At 33.9% G+C, this 17,647-nt stretch overlaps 2 protein-coding genes across 5 annotated transcripts in view; one reads left to right on the top strand and one right to left on the bottom strand.

Annotated features, from left to right (window-relative positions):
* The window catches only part of LOC111050323 (hillarin), a 132,964-nt gene that overhangs the window by 48,374 nt on the left and 66,943 nt on the right, over positions 1–17,647 (bottom strand). The window contains exon 2 of the mRNA XM_022336624.2: positions 9,064–9,180. Within this exon, the coding sequence (XP_022192316.1) occupies positions 9,064–9,180 (117 nt within the window). The remainder of the gene's footprint in view (positions 1–9,063; positions 9,181–17,647) is intronic.
* LOC111049946 (dystrophin) overlaps positions 1–17,647 on the top strand; it is a 322,297-nt gene that overhangs the window by 272,436 nt on the left and 32,214 nt on the right. The gene's annotated exons all lie outside the window — the stretch shown is intronic.

Genomic DNA, 17,647 nt, shown 5'->3' with positions numbered 1-17,647 from the left:
TTGTTGGATAATTTTCATGATCTCAGACTCTGTTGATTTGGAAATCTGATACAAAAAAGGATGTGATATCCTTCAAATATCTGACTTCGATCAAGTAACAAGCAAATTAAGTTATTTTCACTGTATCAATCATTCAATTTATAGAATCTCTCTATCATATTTTTAAGTATAAATGGACGGCATTCATGTTTTTGTTTGAGAAAAAGGTTTGCTAAAATAGTCGAATTGCGTTGAAAGGAAGTCGAATGGGATATGTTTAATTAACTTCTAAAAATGGAAGCAGTGAACTCAATTTATGAGGAGGAAAGTGCAGTGGTTTCCTGGTTCCTGGGCGAATATGGAGAACTGGGCGAATGTGGTCCTCTCCAAAAGATTATTGATTCTAATATCCTCATAACAATACTTCGATAAGAAACAAGTACATTGAAAAGTCAAGTTTATAGCACTAAGTACTTTGTAGTAATGTAGAAAAAATTATACTTCTCCATTGTACTAATAGAATAAATTGTGCTACAATATTAATTTAGTCTTATTATGGCTGAGGTCAGATCTAGTTTCAATTACTAATTACTTCATATCATGGTAGATTGTGGTATTAAAAGTAATTCCAATGATCTCGCATACTCAAATCAATTTTTCAAAACTGACTATTTTGGCACATTTCTGAACAATGCTCATCAGTGTGCTGAAGGTTCGGAGGTTGTGAACAGACGTGACAGAGAAACTGACGATCAGTCGCTGCGACCTTCACTTCTCCGCAGCAAGTTTTTGAGATAAGTTGGTAATGGTGATGATGTTGTGCAGCTCTGCTCAATTTTATTCTCTCCTGCCTCTCTCCTCTCTCTTTCATTTCTATCTTCACTTTGCTTCTTCTCTTTCCTTCTACGCCTGCAACGCTTACAATTAACGGTAATCTTTTTCCGTTCACGCTTGGAACCAGAGTTCGCCTCTTTATTTCGTTGTCACAGTCACGCGAAAGCCAAAAAACTATTTTTCGGCCAGAAAACAAAATCTCAAGCAAACATTCATTGTTTGTATATCTATAGACTTGATCTGTATCTACCTATATTCAGACATTGGTGAGTCTTTGAACTATAAATGGCCTGGAGGGGGGGGGTGATAGAGGGCTACGTTTATTCACTGAACAAAGCAATCTTCTCTGCATAGTTGTTTTTCTGATTTTGTACTAAACATTGAAGATGGCCAAGGTCTTCTCAAATATTAAGCAACAGCATCCACATCAAGGCAGCTAAAATTATTCTGAGATATGCTGGGAGGAAAAAAGAATTCTTAACCTGAAAATGGAAGCATGGATTGAATAGAGATGAAGTGAGAGATTATATTTTGTGTGTATAATGTTGAAACAGTGAAGCTTATTTGAACTTATTACTTCAGATGATACTCGTGCCTGTGAAATAGATTCCAACTAAATTGTAGAAATGTTCTTTGTTGTACATTTTCATTGTAATGTGAGTGTTCAGTGTCTGGGGAATACAAATACTGTATCTACTATACATAATAATGTAGGCACATGGGAAACAAGTCATGATCTTCCATGAAGTTAATTAGATAATTTTTATATTCTTTTCAGGATTATATTTTTCAACTTTCCTCTAGCAACAGGCATTATTCATCGAGCATCCTTCTATCAAATCGAATAAAATTTCATTGATTTTTATCAAATATTAGAAAAAAATATCACTCAAAAGTACAAAAAGTACTTAATGATTTAATTTTTTTAGAATTAACTCTGAGAATTGGAATATTTAAATTTAGAATATTTGCTTCAATCTAGAATTTGAAGTTTGTGCATAGGGGGATCTTGCTTCGATTCCCATTGAATCCAATCAATTTCAATTATATTTCTACAGTATTTCAAAATATAATCCATAATTGTAATTCTAGAGTTCATTGTAATTTAAATGACAACCAGTTCACATGGACCACGAAGTGAACGTGAAATTAATTTGCAAGTATGTCATATCATGGAGGTTTTTGCATTCCTTAGCTTGAAGATTCAAAATTATTTACACTGTCATTCTGTCACATATTAGGAGTGGCTTGTTAACTAATAATAAATTTTGCAAAATGAAAGCCAGCATTGACTAGAGTATTAAATTGTAACTGTAGGACGGTCCTACACAGACATAATCTTGATAATGAATGATTGATCGTTAATTTTTCTTATATTATTTTGATTTACGATCGTTTAAATTGATTGCGTCTTAGCTGTGTACAGATTTACGCGACAGATGCGCGTTTCTCGAACAAGGATTTGCAATGTACGGTGATCGAGATCTGAGCGCGTGTTTGTTTCATTTGTTTCAGCTCCTAAAAGCTTTTTCGCCACACTTGGATGTAATGAGCTGGTTTACGTGCGTCATATGGTGGCCGAAAGTGATTGTTTTCCGACCAGGCCGGTAAAACTTTATGGCCCTAGGGCTGTAAAATGACCTTGAATAACAGCTGATTCTGATTTGATATGAACGGGTTTACAAAATAGTTTATGAAACAGAATCAGTTTATGCTTCTAGAATTGAATAAAGTATTTTGCAATAAGATACTATCATTTCATTTGGATGAATGAAATACAAATAAGATATTATAAACTACTCAAATTCAATTTTCAGAGTATAATAGAATCTAACCTCAAACCTCATAGTACTGCGTTTATCACAAAACCTGGTGGATAGTTTTGGAACTACTTGGGCAATATCCATGGTGCTGAACGTTTTAACAAATAGTTTATGAAACAGAATCAGTTTATGCTTCTAGAATTGAATAAAGTATTCTGCAGTAATATACTATCATTTTATTTGGATGAATGAAATAGAGGTAAGATATCTTCTTCTTCTATATAATAAGAGAGAGTGGGGTTGTGTTTGTTCGCATCAAAACATGTCAACTTGTGGATTGCATACCGGAAAAACGGGAATGATTTAGATCTCCAAATTTTGAACATAGATTCTAAAAATATCAATCTCGTGCACCTGGAAGCCCAAATTTCTATTTTCCTTCTAGATTTTTCAGAATATTAATGTTCAAATTCATCTATGCTACCGTAGGCTAATTGAAGTTCCATAGCCCAAAGTGTGTATTTTTATCAGCAGGTTATAAGACTACCATTTACTAACGTCTATGTAGCGCAGCGGTAAGAAGCTTGCTTACGGAGCGATGGTACCTTGGTTCAAATCCCCCGATGCTTCCCATTTTTTGTTCTTAATTTTTTCCCTCGAAACGTATTATTATCAATTATTTTTTGAAGGAATTTGTTTTCATTACTATTGAACTTGGATTTTATCAAATAATTATTTTCAATGTAAAATTTTGCCACCAGTACAAATGAATTGGACATAGTCTTCATGCTGTAGGCCTATAATTTATTGAATTTCATAAGAAAAACATGAATAGATCACAATAAAATGAGTAATAATTTATATTCTTCAGTTATAATGTAGGCTACTATCAGACACGAATTCCCAGTGAAACGAGTATTTTAGGTATTTTTTTTGGAATTGGGAAAACAAAAGGCTGCCTGATTCAAATTGAGGAGGATCCTAATAGAACTAAAATTTATTGATGTATTGGAAAAATCAATATGATTCTGTGAGGTTTCCAAGTATTATGTATTCTTCAGTTTTCTATACTTTAATAACTAGATACTAATAACTATACTAATAGCTAGAGCTATGACCTTCCACTTTTGTTTTCGGAACTGCTTAATAAACAATTATTCTCATATATATTGTTTATTTCTCTGTGTGGCGAAAAATAGCGTTCGCACCACGGGCAAAAATGTTTTTCCGGCTCTCAATCTTTTCTAGTCCTCGGCCTACGGCCTCGGACTTGAAAACCGATTTCGAGCCGGAAAAGTCTCATTTTCGGCCCTAGGTGCGAAATATACTATTGTTGTCGGTGGGAGCTTGACCAGTCCGTTGCGCGCGAACCAGAAACGCTATCATCTTGCGTACCCCTCGCTTTCCGTGTCGCGCAGCGCGTAAGTCTGTCCGCACCTTACTTATTTGGATTCAAGTACGAGTCTCGCGGTCAGGTTTGACAGGATGAAGATTCAATAAAATGCAAAATAATGAAATTATGATACCATACTCGTATACAGTAGGTATTTATGCCTCTATTTGCAACAGTCCTTGAAATGCCATCAAGAAGGAATACTGATACTGATACAGTAAAATTCAACCAGTCGACCTGCGTTATTTGTGAGCAATATTAGTAGAATAGAATAGATTGTGAATAAAAGAAAGACCTTTATTGAAGCAAATCAAGCTACCTATGTTTGCAAGCCTATAAGCCTGTAACTCACTTTTCCTATACCGTTGTTTAATATTTATCATAATGGTAGATAAGCTGAAATAAATTCGGTTGTAATTTGATTTATTTTATTTGGGTGATTACTAAATTTTTTCCTCAATTAAATTCTTGACACTATTGAAAGTCAATGGAACTTCAAAAGTGAAGGAAGGAAAAGGGAAATTAGAATGAGAGTTCGTGCAACTCGACAAGGATTGTGTCGTCAAAGATTGGGCCTTCACAACAACAGAACAATGGAAACTGAGTACAGTCCTATTGGTCATCTCTCTGGAAACAATGGCAAAATAGTCCCGGGAAAAAGTGCGCTGTCCTCATTTGACTTTTTCGATGGATCAAGACAATCGAATCATGATGAATTCTCAGTTTGTCCTGATACGACGCCTAGCAAACGATTTCTTCATTTCTACATGGAAATCGTGAGGTAATCAAGGTTGTTCAAACAAAACACAAACAGCTCTGAATTTGCATCGCTAATCGAAAACACTAACAGTACATTTAATTTATTTAATTATTATTTAACGAAAATCCTAAAATCCTTTAATTTATTTGATTGAGAAGATATGGGATAGAATGAAGATTCTATCAAATTCGTAAATTATTGTTGTTATCTTCCTGTGGAAATTAGTTTGAGTTTTCGAAAGTTATCTCGGAGTATTGTGAATTGAGAACTGACAACTTTGTAGATGACAGGGTCATACAGGTTTCGTAATTACTCTGAATTTCAATTACAAAATCGACTATAGAGTAATTGAAAGATTTTCAGTGTAATATTGATACTCTGGAGAGAGTAAATGGAATGAAATGGAAATTAAACTTTTGCGTTGATTCACGATCATCGTAACTTAGAAAACACCGTACACCTTTTAAAATATTTGAAGTTAAAGTATTTTACAATCTTCGAATTGCAAATTGAATAAGAAACAACGGAAAGGGATTCAAGTCCGAAGTAATCGAAACAAAATATCTGATTTATCGTGTTCCAAATATAATTTCACCTGAAATTGAAGACTATCTATTTCTTCGTTTTTTTCATTGCATTTCATAGTGATACCACAGACAATAAGTTGTGTGCGTGTAGTTGTAACTGTTGTTACACTCATACTAGGACAGATCCATACAAGTGAACAGCAAAGGGTGAAAACTGGACTGTTTATGTTGCAAGTTGTACGACCTTGAAGATCGGAGTCGAGAGCTGCAGAGGTCGCTAGCCAGCTGGAGAAGGTCGCTGGAGAGTCTGTTCAGACTCCAGCGACAAACATACTATCAACTCCAGCAATGCAGTGCGACGCTGGAAATAAAGACAGGCTCGGCTGGCCTTTCACGAATTGTTTCACCTTCAACAAGGTCTCTGAGGAAGGAGGCACCGCCTTCCAAGCTCATAAGCCCAACTCTGTTCTATTATATGACCTTATCTGAACATGTTGCTCCAGACTAGACAGCGAGCTTTGCGCCTGTCATTATTCACGCAAACTTAAATCATTTGTCATTATTTATCGTTTACAATACTTCATGTATCGACTGTGGATTTCATTTTACTTTTTGATCCATTATTTATGTGATGAATAAATAAAACTATCCGTTTACTTCTGTTTTCTTAAACTTTTCGTATATTTATAACATATGTTATATTGCATGCACTGTATTGCTGTAGAGTATCTTTATTACAGTTACATGGTCAATTTGACTGTAAATAGCAGTGGAGACTGATTCACTGATTTGAGCGTAATGACTGTAGTTTCCCTTGTTCTCGTAATAAATTAGTTATTTAATTAATAGTAAAAAATGAATAAATGCGAAGAAGTAAATGACTAAGTTGATAAATAAATTGTGCGGCATCAAAGATAGTTCCAGCATTCCAATTCTTTCATTTTTTGTACTTGCTAGTTGAATCTAAGATGATCCATTCAAAAAGGGGGAGTGTCCTTGATCTACGTAGCCTACCAACAGACAAGTAGTCTTGTTGACATAGCCTAAAATAAAAGTGGCAGAAAATTATACTGTATAATCCAATTGATAAATTGGCGTGTACTAGCTTATTACAAGCTATTATGGAAGTAATGTGTATGTAATGTAATTATGTATATCATCACCCCTGTTTGACGAATAAAATGAGCAGCAAACTTTTTTACTTTGAAGTTTTTCGAACCTTCAATGTAAAAGGAAAGCTATCCCACCTGAAGGATGAAATTACCAAGGTGGTTAATGTTGAATTATTATCTTTTAAAATTTTCCTTCAATTTGTACCTTGATCTCATGGCATTCCTGATCACAAAGAACCGAAATTGTTTTATAACAAATAATTACAGTGTTATATGATTAATTTGGGGAAACATGAATAAACTCAGTTCCTCATTCTATCACATTTTTCTTTCTCAAAACTCGAATTTTCCTATGAATGTCTTTTATGGAACCGAATAATTTGGAATATCAGATTTACATAAATTTGACAGATGACGGAAGCAGCGAGGTCAACGACTGGCACTCCGCACTCGCATCGGATTAGAAATGCTCGATAAGTGTAGAATTTTGCTCCGGTTTCGCAGATTAAAAGCAGCTTTCTTTCGTATTTTTTCGCTTGCCGTTTCTATACGAATCTGTCACACTTTTACTGTTGAAAAATGCAGACACTCAATGGTATAACAAGTGATCGCACAGAAGACGGTGATTCAAAATTCAAATCACAGCTGCGATGCCTGAGATAACCGGATCAGTGGCAGTGAATCACAGATAATAATGCTGTCTTCGCGTCTTTCCGAGCAATTTCGCCGTCAGCTATCATCATTGCCGTCATCTTGGTCTGGATAAAATAACAGTTCCAGCTATTTGTGTGTGAGAGCAGGGCAATCTGCGATGAAAGGGAATCAGTTGTGCAATTAAGAACGAGCATCGCACAATGACAATGTCATCGCACTAATCCGTGAATAAGCTGTCACATCAAAGACTCTGTCCAACAATTGGACATAGCAAGACCGGCGGCAGTTGTTGAGGTTTAAGCTGTGACAATTTGTGACCGACAATTAGTTAGAGAAAGTAAGTGCTACGATAAGGATGCTTTTTGTTGACAAGAATTCATTGTGGTCTTTTTGCAATAATTAGTGACAAGTAATGGGCCATCAATTGATAAAAATTATATCTACAACTGTCTAAGCAATGACCTAAGATTCTCAAAAAAATATGAACGAATAGAAAAAATTCTCAAAAAAATATGAACGAATAGAAAAAATTAAGTTATTCACATGGAACTATATCTCTAATTTGTAACCAGACGTAGAGATATCACAATATTTCACTTGCCAAAATTGTAAGGTGGCACACAGAAACATTCTACTAAATTGAACCAATAGGCTACTATCATGGTATTACGACGACTACTCGTGGATAATGGATGGTAACTAATATGTGCAGTTGATTAATCCAAATTTATTAATGTTGAGATCCGAACCACTTAAAAATTAATATCACCACTGTGCACTGATAACTCTAAGATGACAATGAATACTTATTCTTTTATGTGAGACATTATCAGCTTGTAATATCAGTCATGTTACAAATACTTTGTTTTTATTGATTGCAATTAGTTTTGATCTAATGAAAATGGAAGAGAGTTTCTTATTTCAAACATTACTTACTGAAGACGTTACCATCAATCATCTTCTGAGTGAGTAACTAATCCCTGATGTTTAGTCAATGCACTACTTTTATTGACGACAACATATATAGCCTATGTGTTGTCAGCTTGTGATAGTTCTCCTGGAACGTAGAGTTTCAAAAAAGGGTCATTCAGTAGAGAAAAACTAGTTAGAAGACTAGATTTAAGTCTGTCTCTATTCGATCACCTGCTGTTTGAATCGTAGTGGACCCTGATCCTGATAGAGTGATCAAGGATTGTCTGTCTGAGTACAAGTTTTTAGTCCCTCCTCTCTCACCACCAAATACTCCTTCAGACCGACTAACACCATGGAGTAAAGATACTTGGTAGATTGGTTATTCTATACTAACCATACTCATATTATCCAATCTCCGAAGTCTACATAAAAAATATCTCTGTTATTGGGACACTCAATCTTATACACATCTTCCTATTGCACCCCTCTCCACACCAAAATAAAACATTCTCTTACCTTCGATCTATTTATAGCCTGAAAGCTATTGTCTGATGTCAGAATTATCCAATTAGTTAATTGCACTATTTTCTGAACATATTCAGAAAATATATGATTCTCATAATAATATTATAAACTTTTGACGCTTGAGAAGAGTAGGCCTATCGCTCACATTCATCACTATAACTCTCTACAGTCATGTCTACCATCTCTCCCAATCAAATTCTCTAGACTTCAATATTAAATAGAGTATTCCTATTTCAAATTTCGATTTCTCAATAACTTTTGAGAATATGTAAGTCATCATTCATTCAAACATTTTATTATTATCATAATTAACTACCATAGATATGCTATAGGTCATATGCGAGGAATATCGTCTCAAAGTATTCTAAAGGGAATTGAGAAAATGTCAATTGAAATTCTATTATGATTTTCTCAAGGGCTTCAAAGCGCACGATCACATTGATAAATTATGAAATAATATCAAGAATATTATTCACAAGAAAATATATTAGATGCAATTTTGTATTATTATATCAATCATATTGAGTTTTCATCGCTTCGAGAGTCCAGAGCTGCTAGATAGAAAACTAAGTGTAAATGTGATGATTGGTAGTATTTAGCTTACCCTAAATTCGTCTTTTATTCGTTTATCCTCTTCTTCCCTGTGTCTAGCAAATTTTCTGTAGAGGTCATCTTCTTCTTTTCTGTGTTTCATTTCCAGTCTTGTCTGTTCATCTTTGTCCTGAAATGAAAAATAGAAAATTAATAAATTTTCGATAGTCGATATAAGTGATTAGTGAGGATCAATTATTCCATTATTAAAAAGTTAATTGGATGTTCCTTGGAATGATGTAAATAGCATTAATTTACTTTGAATGGAGTAAAAAACTACATAATAGTATGATTATAAATGAATAATCATGTTAATCGATAATTTACTTGATCATCAACTAATGAAAACTTGATAGTTTAGCATAATCAGCATAGTTTAGCATTAAGACATACGTATAGGTTTGCCTGTCATGAATCAAGTAGAATCAAGTCAGTCATATCAATGGCTGAGTCCGATCAGAATCAAGAGAAATTGACATTTTTTCAAGTACAAACTAGCTATTGTGTAGATGATGGGACATTTTCCACTGTACAGTACAATGTGCAAATAAGCTTAATATGTGAGGGATACAATCTTCGATCACAGACGAAGTTTTGATTGAAAAAAGACTAATTTTCAATCAGCGTTCAATTCGCCTCTTTTGGAATGGTAGATAAAGAATTAAAATGTAAATTGTTCGGTAAAACAGAAAATAATAGGAAATTCTACTAGAATCTGAGATGTAAATAGGTTTTTCCTGGTCTGAGTTGTGTATAACATTATCACCTCTGTCAATGTCGTCAAAGGCAATACTGAGAGCCAATGGATTATTTTAGGATCCTAAGTTGCCCCGGGGTAATTTCCCTTTGTGTCGCAAAAATGAAATCACTAATTTGCATGTTAATAATGAGTAAATTATAAAAAAGTGATTCCAGCCCAACTCAATGCACTGTTGAATAATGATGATTTTGATGGTGAGCAATTGCAATGCACTAATTTCAGATTCAAGGTCTCTGCCGGTACATCAGATGCCCTTTTGAATGAGGATTACATAAGCGACAAGGTCGTCCAGATGCAAGCAAACAATATTTAAATATTATCTGACACAGCACCTGGGATTTCTGTCATGTTTTAAGCTAATTACAAGATTTTCAATAATGATCATGTTGACATTTCCTATCTTTCCATTCAACAACGGACACATTTCATCACTTTCTATTCCACATCTATAGGCAGCATGTAACAGTAGCTCAGTTTCAAAATTGGAAATTTTGTGATTAATGAAGAATAAAACATTTATTACAGATTCTCACTAATGGATGATGGAAACTAATTTTCTTCGAAATCAATGGAAAAGTACAGTACATTTCATCTTGAAATATATAAACATAACTGCACAATTCACAACAATCCTGTAATTAAAAAAAACACAGTAATACTGAAACTTCATACTTCATTACAATGTACTGTTCTTAGATTTTCTACTAATTTGCACATTCCTCAATTTTCTGGTTCCTCATTATTTCCATTTTATCAAAATCTGTAGGAATTAGCAGCCTTTTAGTTCGTGAATTTTATTGAAACTTATAAGTTCGCGCGCCTTGGTAAGTTGAAATTTAGCTACGCTACCCTGAAATACGTCATATCTCCCAATGTCCCAATGTTAAATCCAAGCTACGGATTAATCCAATGTTATCCAAGTGAATCTATCCCGTTCACATCACCGTAGCGTAGCTTTCAATGTTGGAAGGTAGGACGGCTACGTCCTCCGAAGACGTATTTCAGCATAGAGTAGTTAAGTGAAGAAGCCCTTATGTCGGTCTACACGATAACGATATTCAGATTTGCGTCGTGTAAACGAGAGATCGTTGCAAATTTCTCTGGTTTGAAGGTTTGTGCTTTTTTCGTTGAATCTCAGCCAGTCTGAACCAATTTTTATAGGAAACTATTATGACTCATCCTATCCATCAAAACCTGAATAACTTCAAAATGAAGATAGAGGATTCGCGATTTAAGATTCGGATTCAGCACCCTCGAATTAAGTATGTGCGAGGTCAATTCTCAAAAATTCTCAAAAACGAGAAAGATTTTTAACAGTATGTCTTGAAGGAGATTAGCTTTTGATGCTAGCATTTTTGATACACCAACCCCAACAGCCATTAGCCGTTTTCACAACGATATCTCACCGACACAACATACAGACAGGATTTACTCTGATGGACAGTGTAAGAGGAGGCTGTGGTTTATAACTACGCGAGATCTACTGTTCACAGAACTACTAGTATATTTATAGGTACAGATACAGTGAGATGAAGATATAATAATTACAAGGCACTTAAGTCTGAGCGCAGCTTTATTATACTTTGTATTCTAATCAAGAAGTATTTATATTTTATAAAATAAAATTCTATTTTCACATTACTCACTAGATTGGATGAAATTTTTGCTGTTCAGGAAAATAAATTTTGAAAAATCATAATTTAGTAACTTTCACTCATAGTTCTTCTCACTTTCACAATCCACTCATCATCAAAGTTTTCTCAATATTCACGTAATACTGTACTTATTAAATTGTGAAATTTAAGGGTCCTGATCATCAGAGGCTTAAATTCGTCTTTGCTCGATAAACTAACTTCAGATACATATATAACTTCGCCATAAATAATATTGTTGAGGCTTTTAGGTATTGGAATGTCAAACTGAAAAACAACTAATAGCACACACCCAGATGATCCAGCTTCACACTTATTAGTGGCAACATTATGCTCCATCCGCCCATCCATGTAACTGTTACAACATACCTGCTATTTTACAAGCCTTTGTTTTGCCAACACAATGACGCCCATATTCGAGGAAGATGAATATTTATAATGGTTTAAATGATGAATTGCATCTATGGCTATTGTTGTTTCTAATTGACAGTCCGCATACTTGCGTGAAGTGCGCCTCAAATGACTAGATCTAAATCTAGCAAGGCATTCTTCACATTTATTAATGAATGAACCATGGTAGAAAAATGAAGAGTACTCTTCAAATGAATCAGAAGTTCGTTCATTTGCACCATTTGAACAATATCCAGTCTTAGATTCCATCTCAACTCATAGATTCAATTAACTGATTCCATGACTGGAAGAGCTTTACTAAGAGCTCAGGTGTGTTAGTTAACTTTCCTTTTGCTTTAGTTAACTTCCCTTTTTCGAGTCACTGATAAATGCTATTAATACAATAAAATATTTGAATAAAAAATAATTTTTTTTATTCATTTCCATCTGTAGAGAACGTTCTGACTTTGATTTAATCCTTGATTATGAATAGATCTATAATTAATATCATATGACATTCCATCGTATATCTATTGTTCAGGAAGTTATTCCCGTACAAAGCCAGAAAGAAGATTTTCACCTTATAATTTTATATTTTGTCTAATGAAAGTTTACGCTCCAGTTTTAAAAAGAACAATGATGTTTCGTATAAAAGTTTCCTCAATGGAATCGAGAAATTAATAAAATAATAAAGATATGAAGATATATCACGACTCAAAATGAAATTATTTTTATTCATTATTGTTACTGACAGTAGCGTAGCGAAGGGGGTGTTTTCAGGTTATAACCCCCCTCCCCCAATGAGCTCAAAAATGGGTTTCCCATGAGCCCAAAAGAGGCCCAAAAATTCAAGATCCATGATGCACTATGAAAATAACCTAAAAAAATGTTATCTACAATCTTGTTTGCTGAATTTTGAGAACTATTAAACTCACTCGAATGATTTGCAATTGGCTACTACAGCAATGACAAAATCTCATTGGCAATATATTGAAACTAGTTTCAATATATTGAAACTTCGCGCACCTTATCTCTCTAGACCCCCAACTCATCCAGAAATGAGTCAAGCAGCATTTATCATTCGAGTTTGCTTCCTTTCATCAAATAATCATAAGAGTCGAACAGGCTGGATTCAATCACCAGTTGATTTGAATTATGGATCACAGAGTTGCAAAAATCGTTATTTCTATCAGAAATTCCACATAAGTTAAGCCATATACTTGCTTAAGATATTATGAGAATTATAGTATTTCAGTCTATTCATTTAAAATTTGAGATAGAAAAGATTCATATTTAACCCTTTCAAGTTTCAATGCACTTGAAAAAGCTAGTAAGAAAGAATGATGTTTTCATTGCCTAAGCTGAACCTGCTTCATATCGAGGTAAGACATTCAATTACAATCGTACTTGAAAAAGCTGAGCCTACTCCAAACTTGACAAAATGTTGGCAAAAACCCACGGTACCTACCTAGAATACATTCTATGTAAATTGGGCAAACCTGTTCATGGAATAATGAGAAAGTTGCGAATTAGAGAAAACGTCTAAAAAAACACCAATTTTGAGTGCATCTTCGGAAAAAAGTGGATTCATATCAACGTAAAATTTCTTTACTATAGCTCAAACTTTGTACCAAATTTAAAAGTTTCTCTGTCAATTTGTTTTTGGAAAAGCTGAGAAACACAGAAAAACTCTTATTTTGGGCATAATTATGTGTGGCGCTATTTCAAAGTCCTTCCAATACAACATTTGTACACCTAAGCCGAACCTGTGTACCAAATATGAACATTTTCTGTCAATACCCTTCTGATTCAACATTTTCAAACCTTAACTCAACTTCTATATATTTGAACATTTTTCGTTGATTATTTTTTGTAAAAGTTGAGAAACGCAGAAGATTAGATTAGAGTTCTTTATTTATGTATGTTACAATACTTACTGGCTTATACACTAATTTACATTAAATTATTGTATTGCTAATTATTCAACGAATTTTACAAAGTATACAAAATCAATCAATGATAATGAAGATTGAATGCAATTATTAGAATAACGATAATATAATATTGTAATGTAACTTCATAAATGGGCGATGCTTCAACAAAATAATTGTCGATTCTCTGAAAAGGATATAAAATCAACACACGACCGGGATGTGATGGAATAGAGCTGTTGGGAATTATAACTCGAAGTAATGTTCAAATGACGAAGATGGAGATGTTAAAGAATGCTGGAAACAACCGCCGATTTTGGGTGTATCTTTGGCGTAATTTCAGATCCCATATTATACTTCAACATTCCAATACCCTAACTGTTCATTTAGTGTTGAAAAAACTGAGAAAACGAGAAAATGCTGAAAATAAAAGCTTAAAACCGCTGATTTTGAGCGTATTTTTGGCGTCATTTTGAAGCTCTTTCAATAAAACATTCTTACACCTTAGCTGAGCCTGGATTTTCAGTTCTGTTGATGGTGAGGGAATAAGTGGATGGATCAGTGCCATATCGGTTTTATTCATATACATGATACCTACATGTGTAATCCGAGCACACGAAAAAACTCTACGGAAACAAAGTTGCAATAAAAAAGTCAAGCAAAGACAATTGCCTATATGGTGGGGTATGCTACAGAAAAGAGACAAGCTATGGTTGTCAACATAAACTGCAGATAGAGGGCGAAAACAGTTTGGAGTTTGAAGTGGAAGGTTGATGAAACAGTGGAAAACAGGGAGAAGAGAGAAGAAAAATTGTATCGAGTCCACTCATAACTTAGATAACTTAAGCTTTATACTCGGAAGGTATTGAAATAATATTATTTGAATGAAAAACATAATTATGCAATGACAATAATAGAAGTGATTTTACATATTTATAATACTGTAACATTTAATGCATTTAAAGTGACTGAAATTCCAAAAAAAACAATAATTCAGTACCGCTCCTCTGTTTGCTTTCTCTATTATATAACCCCCCCCCTTCACTCGCTATCAAATTCATGTTGGCAAGGTCACAAGGTAAGGTCCATTGATAGGGGTCCCAAATTTTTTGGTTGAACCCTCCCCCACATTACAAAATTCTGGCTAAGCTACTGGTAACTGTTGATTATCCATAATTTTGCCATTATCACAACTTTTCATTTATCTTCTATAAACTTAGTAATTACTAGGGGTATGTATCTCATTTTTCCACCTGCAACACATCACAAAAACTAGAAGTTCTGTGAACAGTAGACCTCACGCAGTATTCTCATCCACAAGTACCTGATTGAAACTATAGACCTTATGGAAATACAGCAATAGACTGGCTTCTCCACACATCTGTATAATCACTTGTCAGCTGATTTATGATGAATAATTCTATAGTCTGATTTTTACGGTAATATTGGCGTATGAAGGAGGCTCCTTTTTCCTTTTATATTATCCTTGAAATGCAAAATTCCCAAAAACCTTGTATATACGTCGATGCGCAATTTAAAAAGGAACATACCTGTCAAATTTCATGAAAATCTATTACCGCGTTTTGTCATAAATGCGCAACATAAAAACATATAAACATTTTATAATTATCAGAAAAGAAAATGATTGAATAATGTAACATTTAGTCCAGAGGCGCTGGCTTACATTGAGTACATGAGAGAGGCAGAGCATTGACTTCGGATTATTGTTAGGAGGTCTGTAGTGTATATTTCTCGAATATTCAAGTCATTAGCCGACTTAGAGGAAAAGGCTCCCAATAAACGTTGTAGGCCGTTTCTTCTTGAATCCAATGATATATATAGTTTGGGGGTTACGATCATAGATGCGGCGGTGGGAGGGGGATAAGTAGCACTGTTATGCTGCGGCGCGGTCCTCCCTCATGATTAATGCGCGTAATGGCCTGTCTATCGCATCGCTCCTACTAGTCTATGCATTCAAATAATGTATTTCAGGAACGCTATCTTATGTATTTTCGGTCGCTGAACACGATTTTTCAATTCTCAAGCCTCAATAATTGATAATTCTCATCATAATATACAAATTATGGTCAAAATTACAAACTTCATCTCATTATCATTATTTATGATTACATTGTAATGATAAACCATCTTGTTAGGAATCCTATTGTGTTTCTCAGTCGATAAAAAACTGACATTTCATTAAGAGAGAATAATTATTCGATTTAGTTCAATGATCACTTTGGAATTGCGAAAGTCAAGTAATGGAGTAAGTTAAACAAATAATATAGGCTACCCCATATATAGAGCACCGTATAACAGGAGTAAAATATTTTCTTAATATAAATTTACAGTTGAAGCACAAATAATGCGAATTACTCCCATGTGATATGACTAAATATTTGATTACAAAGGAAATACAACTCTAAAGCTGCGTTCACACCAAAGTTATTAACGAGATGTTAATATAACTTAAATTTATAGATTCTATTAGATTGAACATAACTTATCATACACATGATGGACATATGTGTTTGCCAAGTTCCGTTTAATCTAATAGAATCTATAAAGATTGAGTTATTAACATTTTGTTAATAACTTTGGTGTAAACGCAGCTTTATTATCTGATTTCTGTAACTTATATCTATGAATAGATACTTTTCATCTGGCTGAGTTTGACTGATTGTCTCATGGTGCTACTTGAATGGAAGTGGAATGGGAGATATCTTTGTTGAATTTGAAATATTTGGAGAGAATACTGGTGGAAATCTATTGAGGGGAGATCAGTATTATTAAGGTGTGAGAGCAAGCAATCAATTCAATGAAACAACTACAAGGACTCATGAACGGTTCAAATATGAGAGATTGTCAAAGTATATTTGAAAGAAGTCAGGAGCTATTTGTAGAATTTTTTTAGAATCACAATGCAAAATCAATGACTACTTGAAATTTATGACTGATCATTGTAACATAGTTTAAATTATCTTAAATTGTATTCATGCTCATAAGGAAGGACTCTGGTATTGCACATAGAAACTGTACGAGAAAAGATCCCATATTTTTTTCATTCAATCACACAAACTATGTTATGGAGTCTGTGTTATATCTAAAAAATATAAAAAATACCCATATAAGTAGAAGATAATTTCCAATAAGGAAACATTAATTCTATACAGTCAATACATTGACTCTCTGTCAAATGAAACCTTGAAAATTTAATAAATGTGACAACCGATCATGCTTTGGAGCAAACCCTCATTCGATCATCCAAAACTGAGTGATTGGAATAGCTAGTTCTTTAAAGGCTTTCCTCAAATGGCTGCTACTATATAAATCTTCCATCAAAGATATTCTGTTCAAGTATGTTGAAATCATTATGGATATCACTGGAGATTGTGAAGAAAGTCATCGAATGAAGTAAAACAAGAATAATGAGAGATGAGAATGATTTCCAGAAGCATAACCTTCTCAAGAGAACATAACATTTTTCTTCAAGACTCTGATGGACAACAGAATCTGCATAATGTTATCAATGGTCTGGAAGCAAGTGAAGAAGTGTGTGATTCTCTTTTGAACGTATAGAAAGAAATAGTTATTCGGTCTCCAATGAATTTTATCTGAACATAGTTGTGGCAAATTGTAAAAGTGTATTCTCACCTATAAAAAGAAACAGAGTTCTTTCATTCTCCACGATGCAATCAAACAAAAATCCTAGTCTTAGTTAATTCTAGAACAAAAAGATCTGATCTCTGTATTTTTACTAGGTAGCTGTTTAAAGATAATTCAGCATTGAAGTTTTAGTGCAGCATGCATTTCTACAATAACCGCAATCTCTGTCAACATCTGATGGATATTTGAAAAAAAACT

Source organism: Nilaparvata lugens, chromosome 2, assembly GCF_014356525.2.
Source record: "Nilaparvata lugens isolate BPH chromosome 2, ASM1435652v1, whole genome shotgun sequence".
Taxonomy (NCBI): domain Eukaryota; kingdom Metazoa; phylum Arthropoda; class Insecta; order Hemiptera; family Delphacidae; genus Nilaparvata; species Nilaparvata lugens.
Note: the sequence above shows the minus strand (reverse complement) of the source record. Positions and strands in the feature narration are given on the sequence as shown.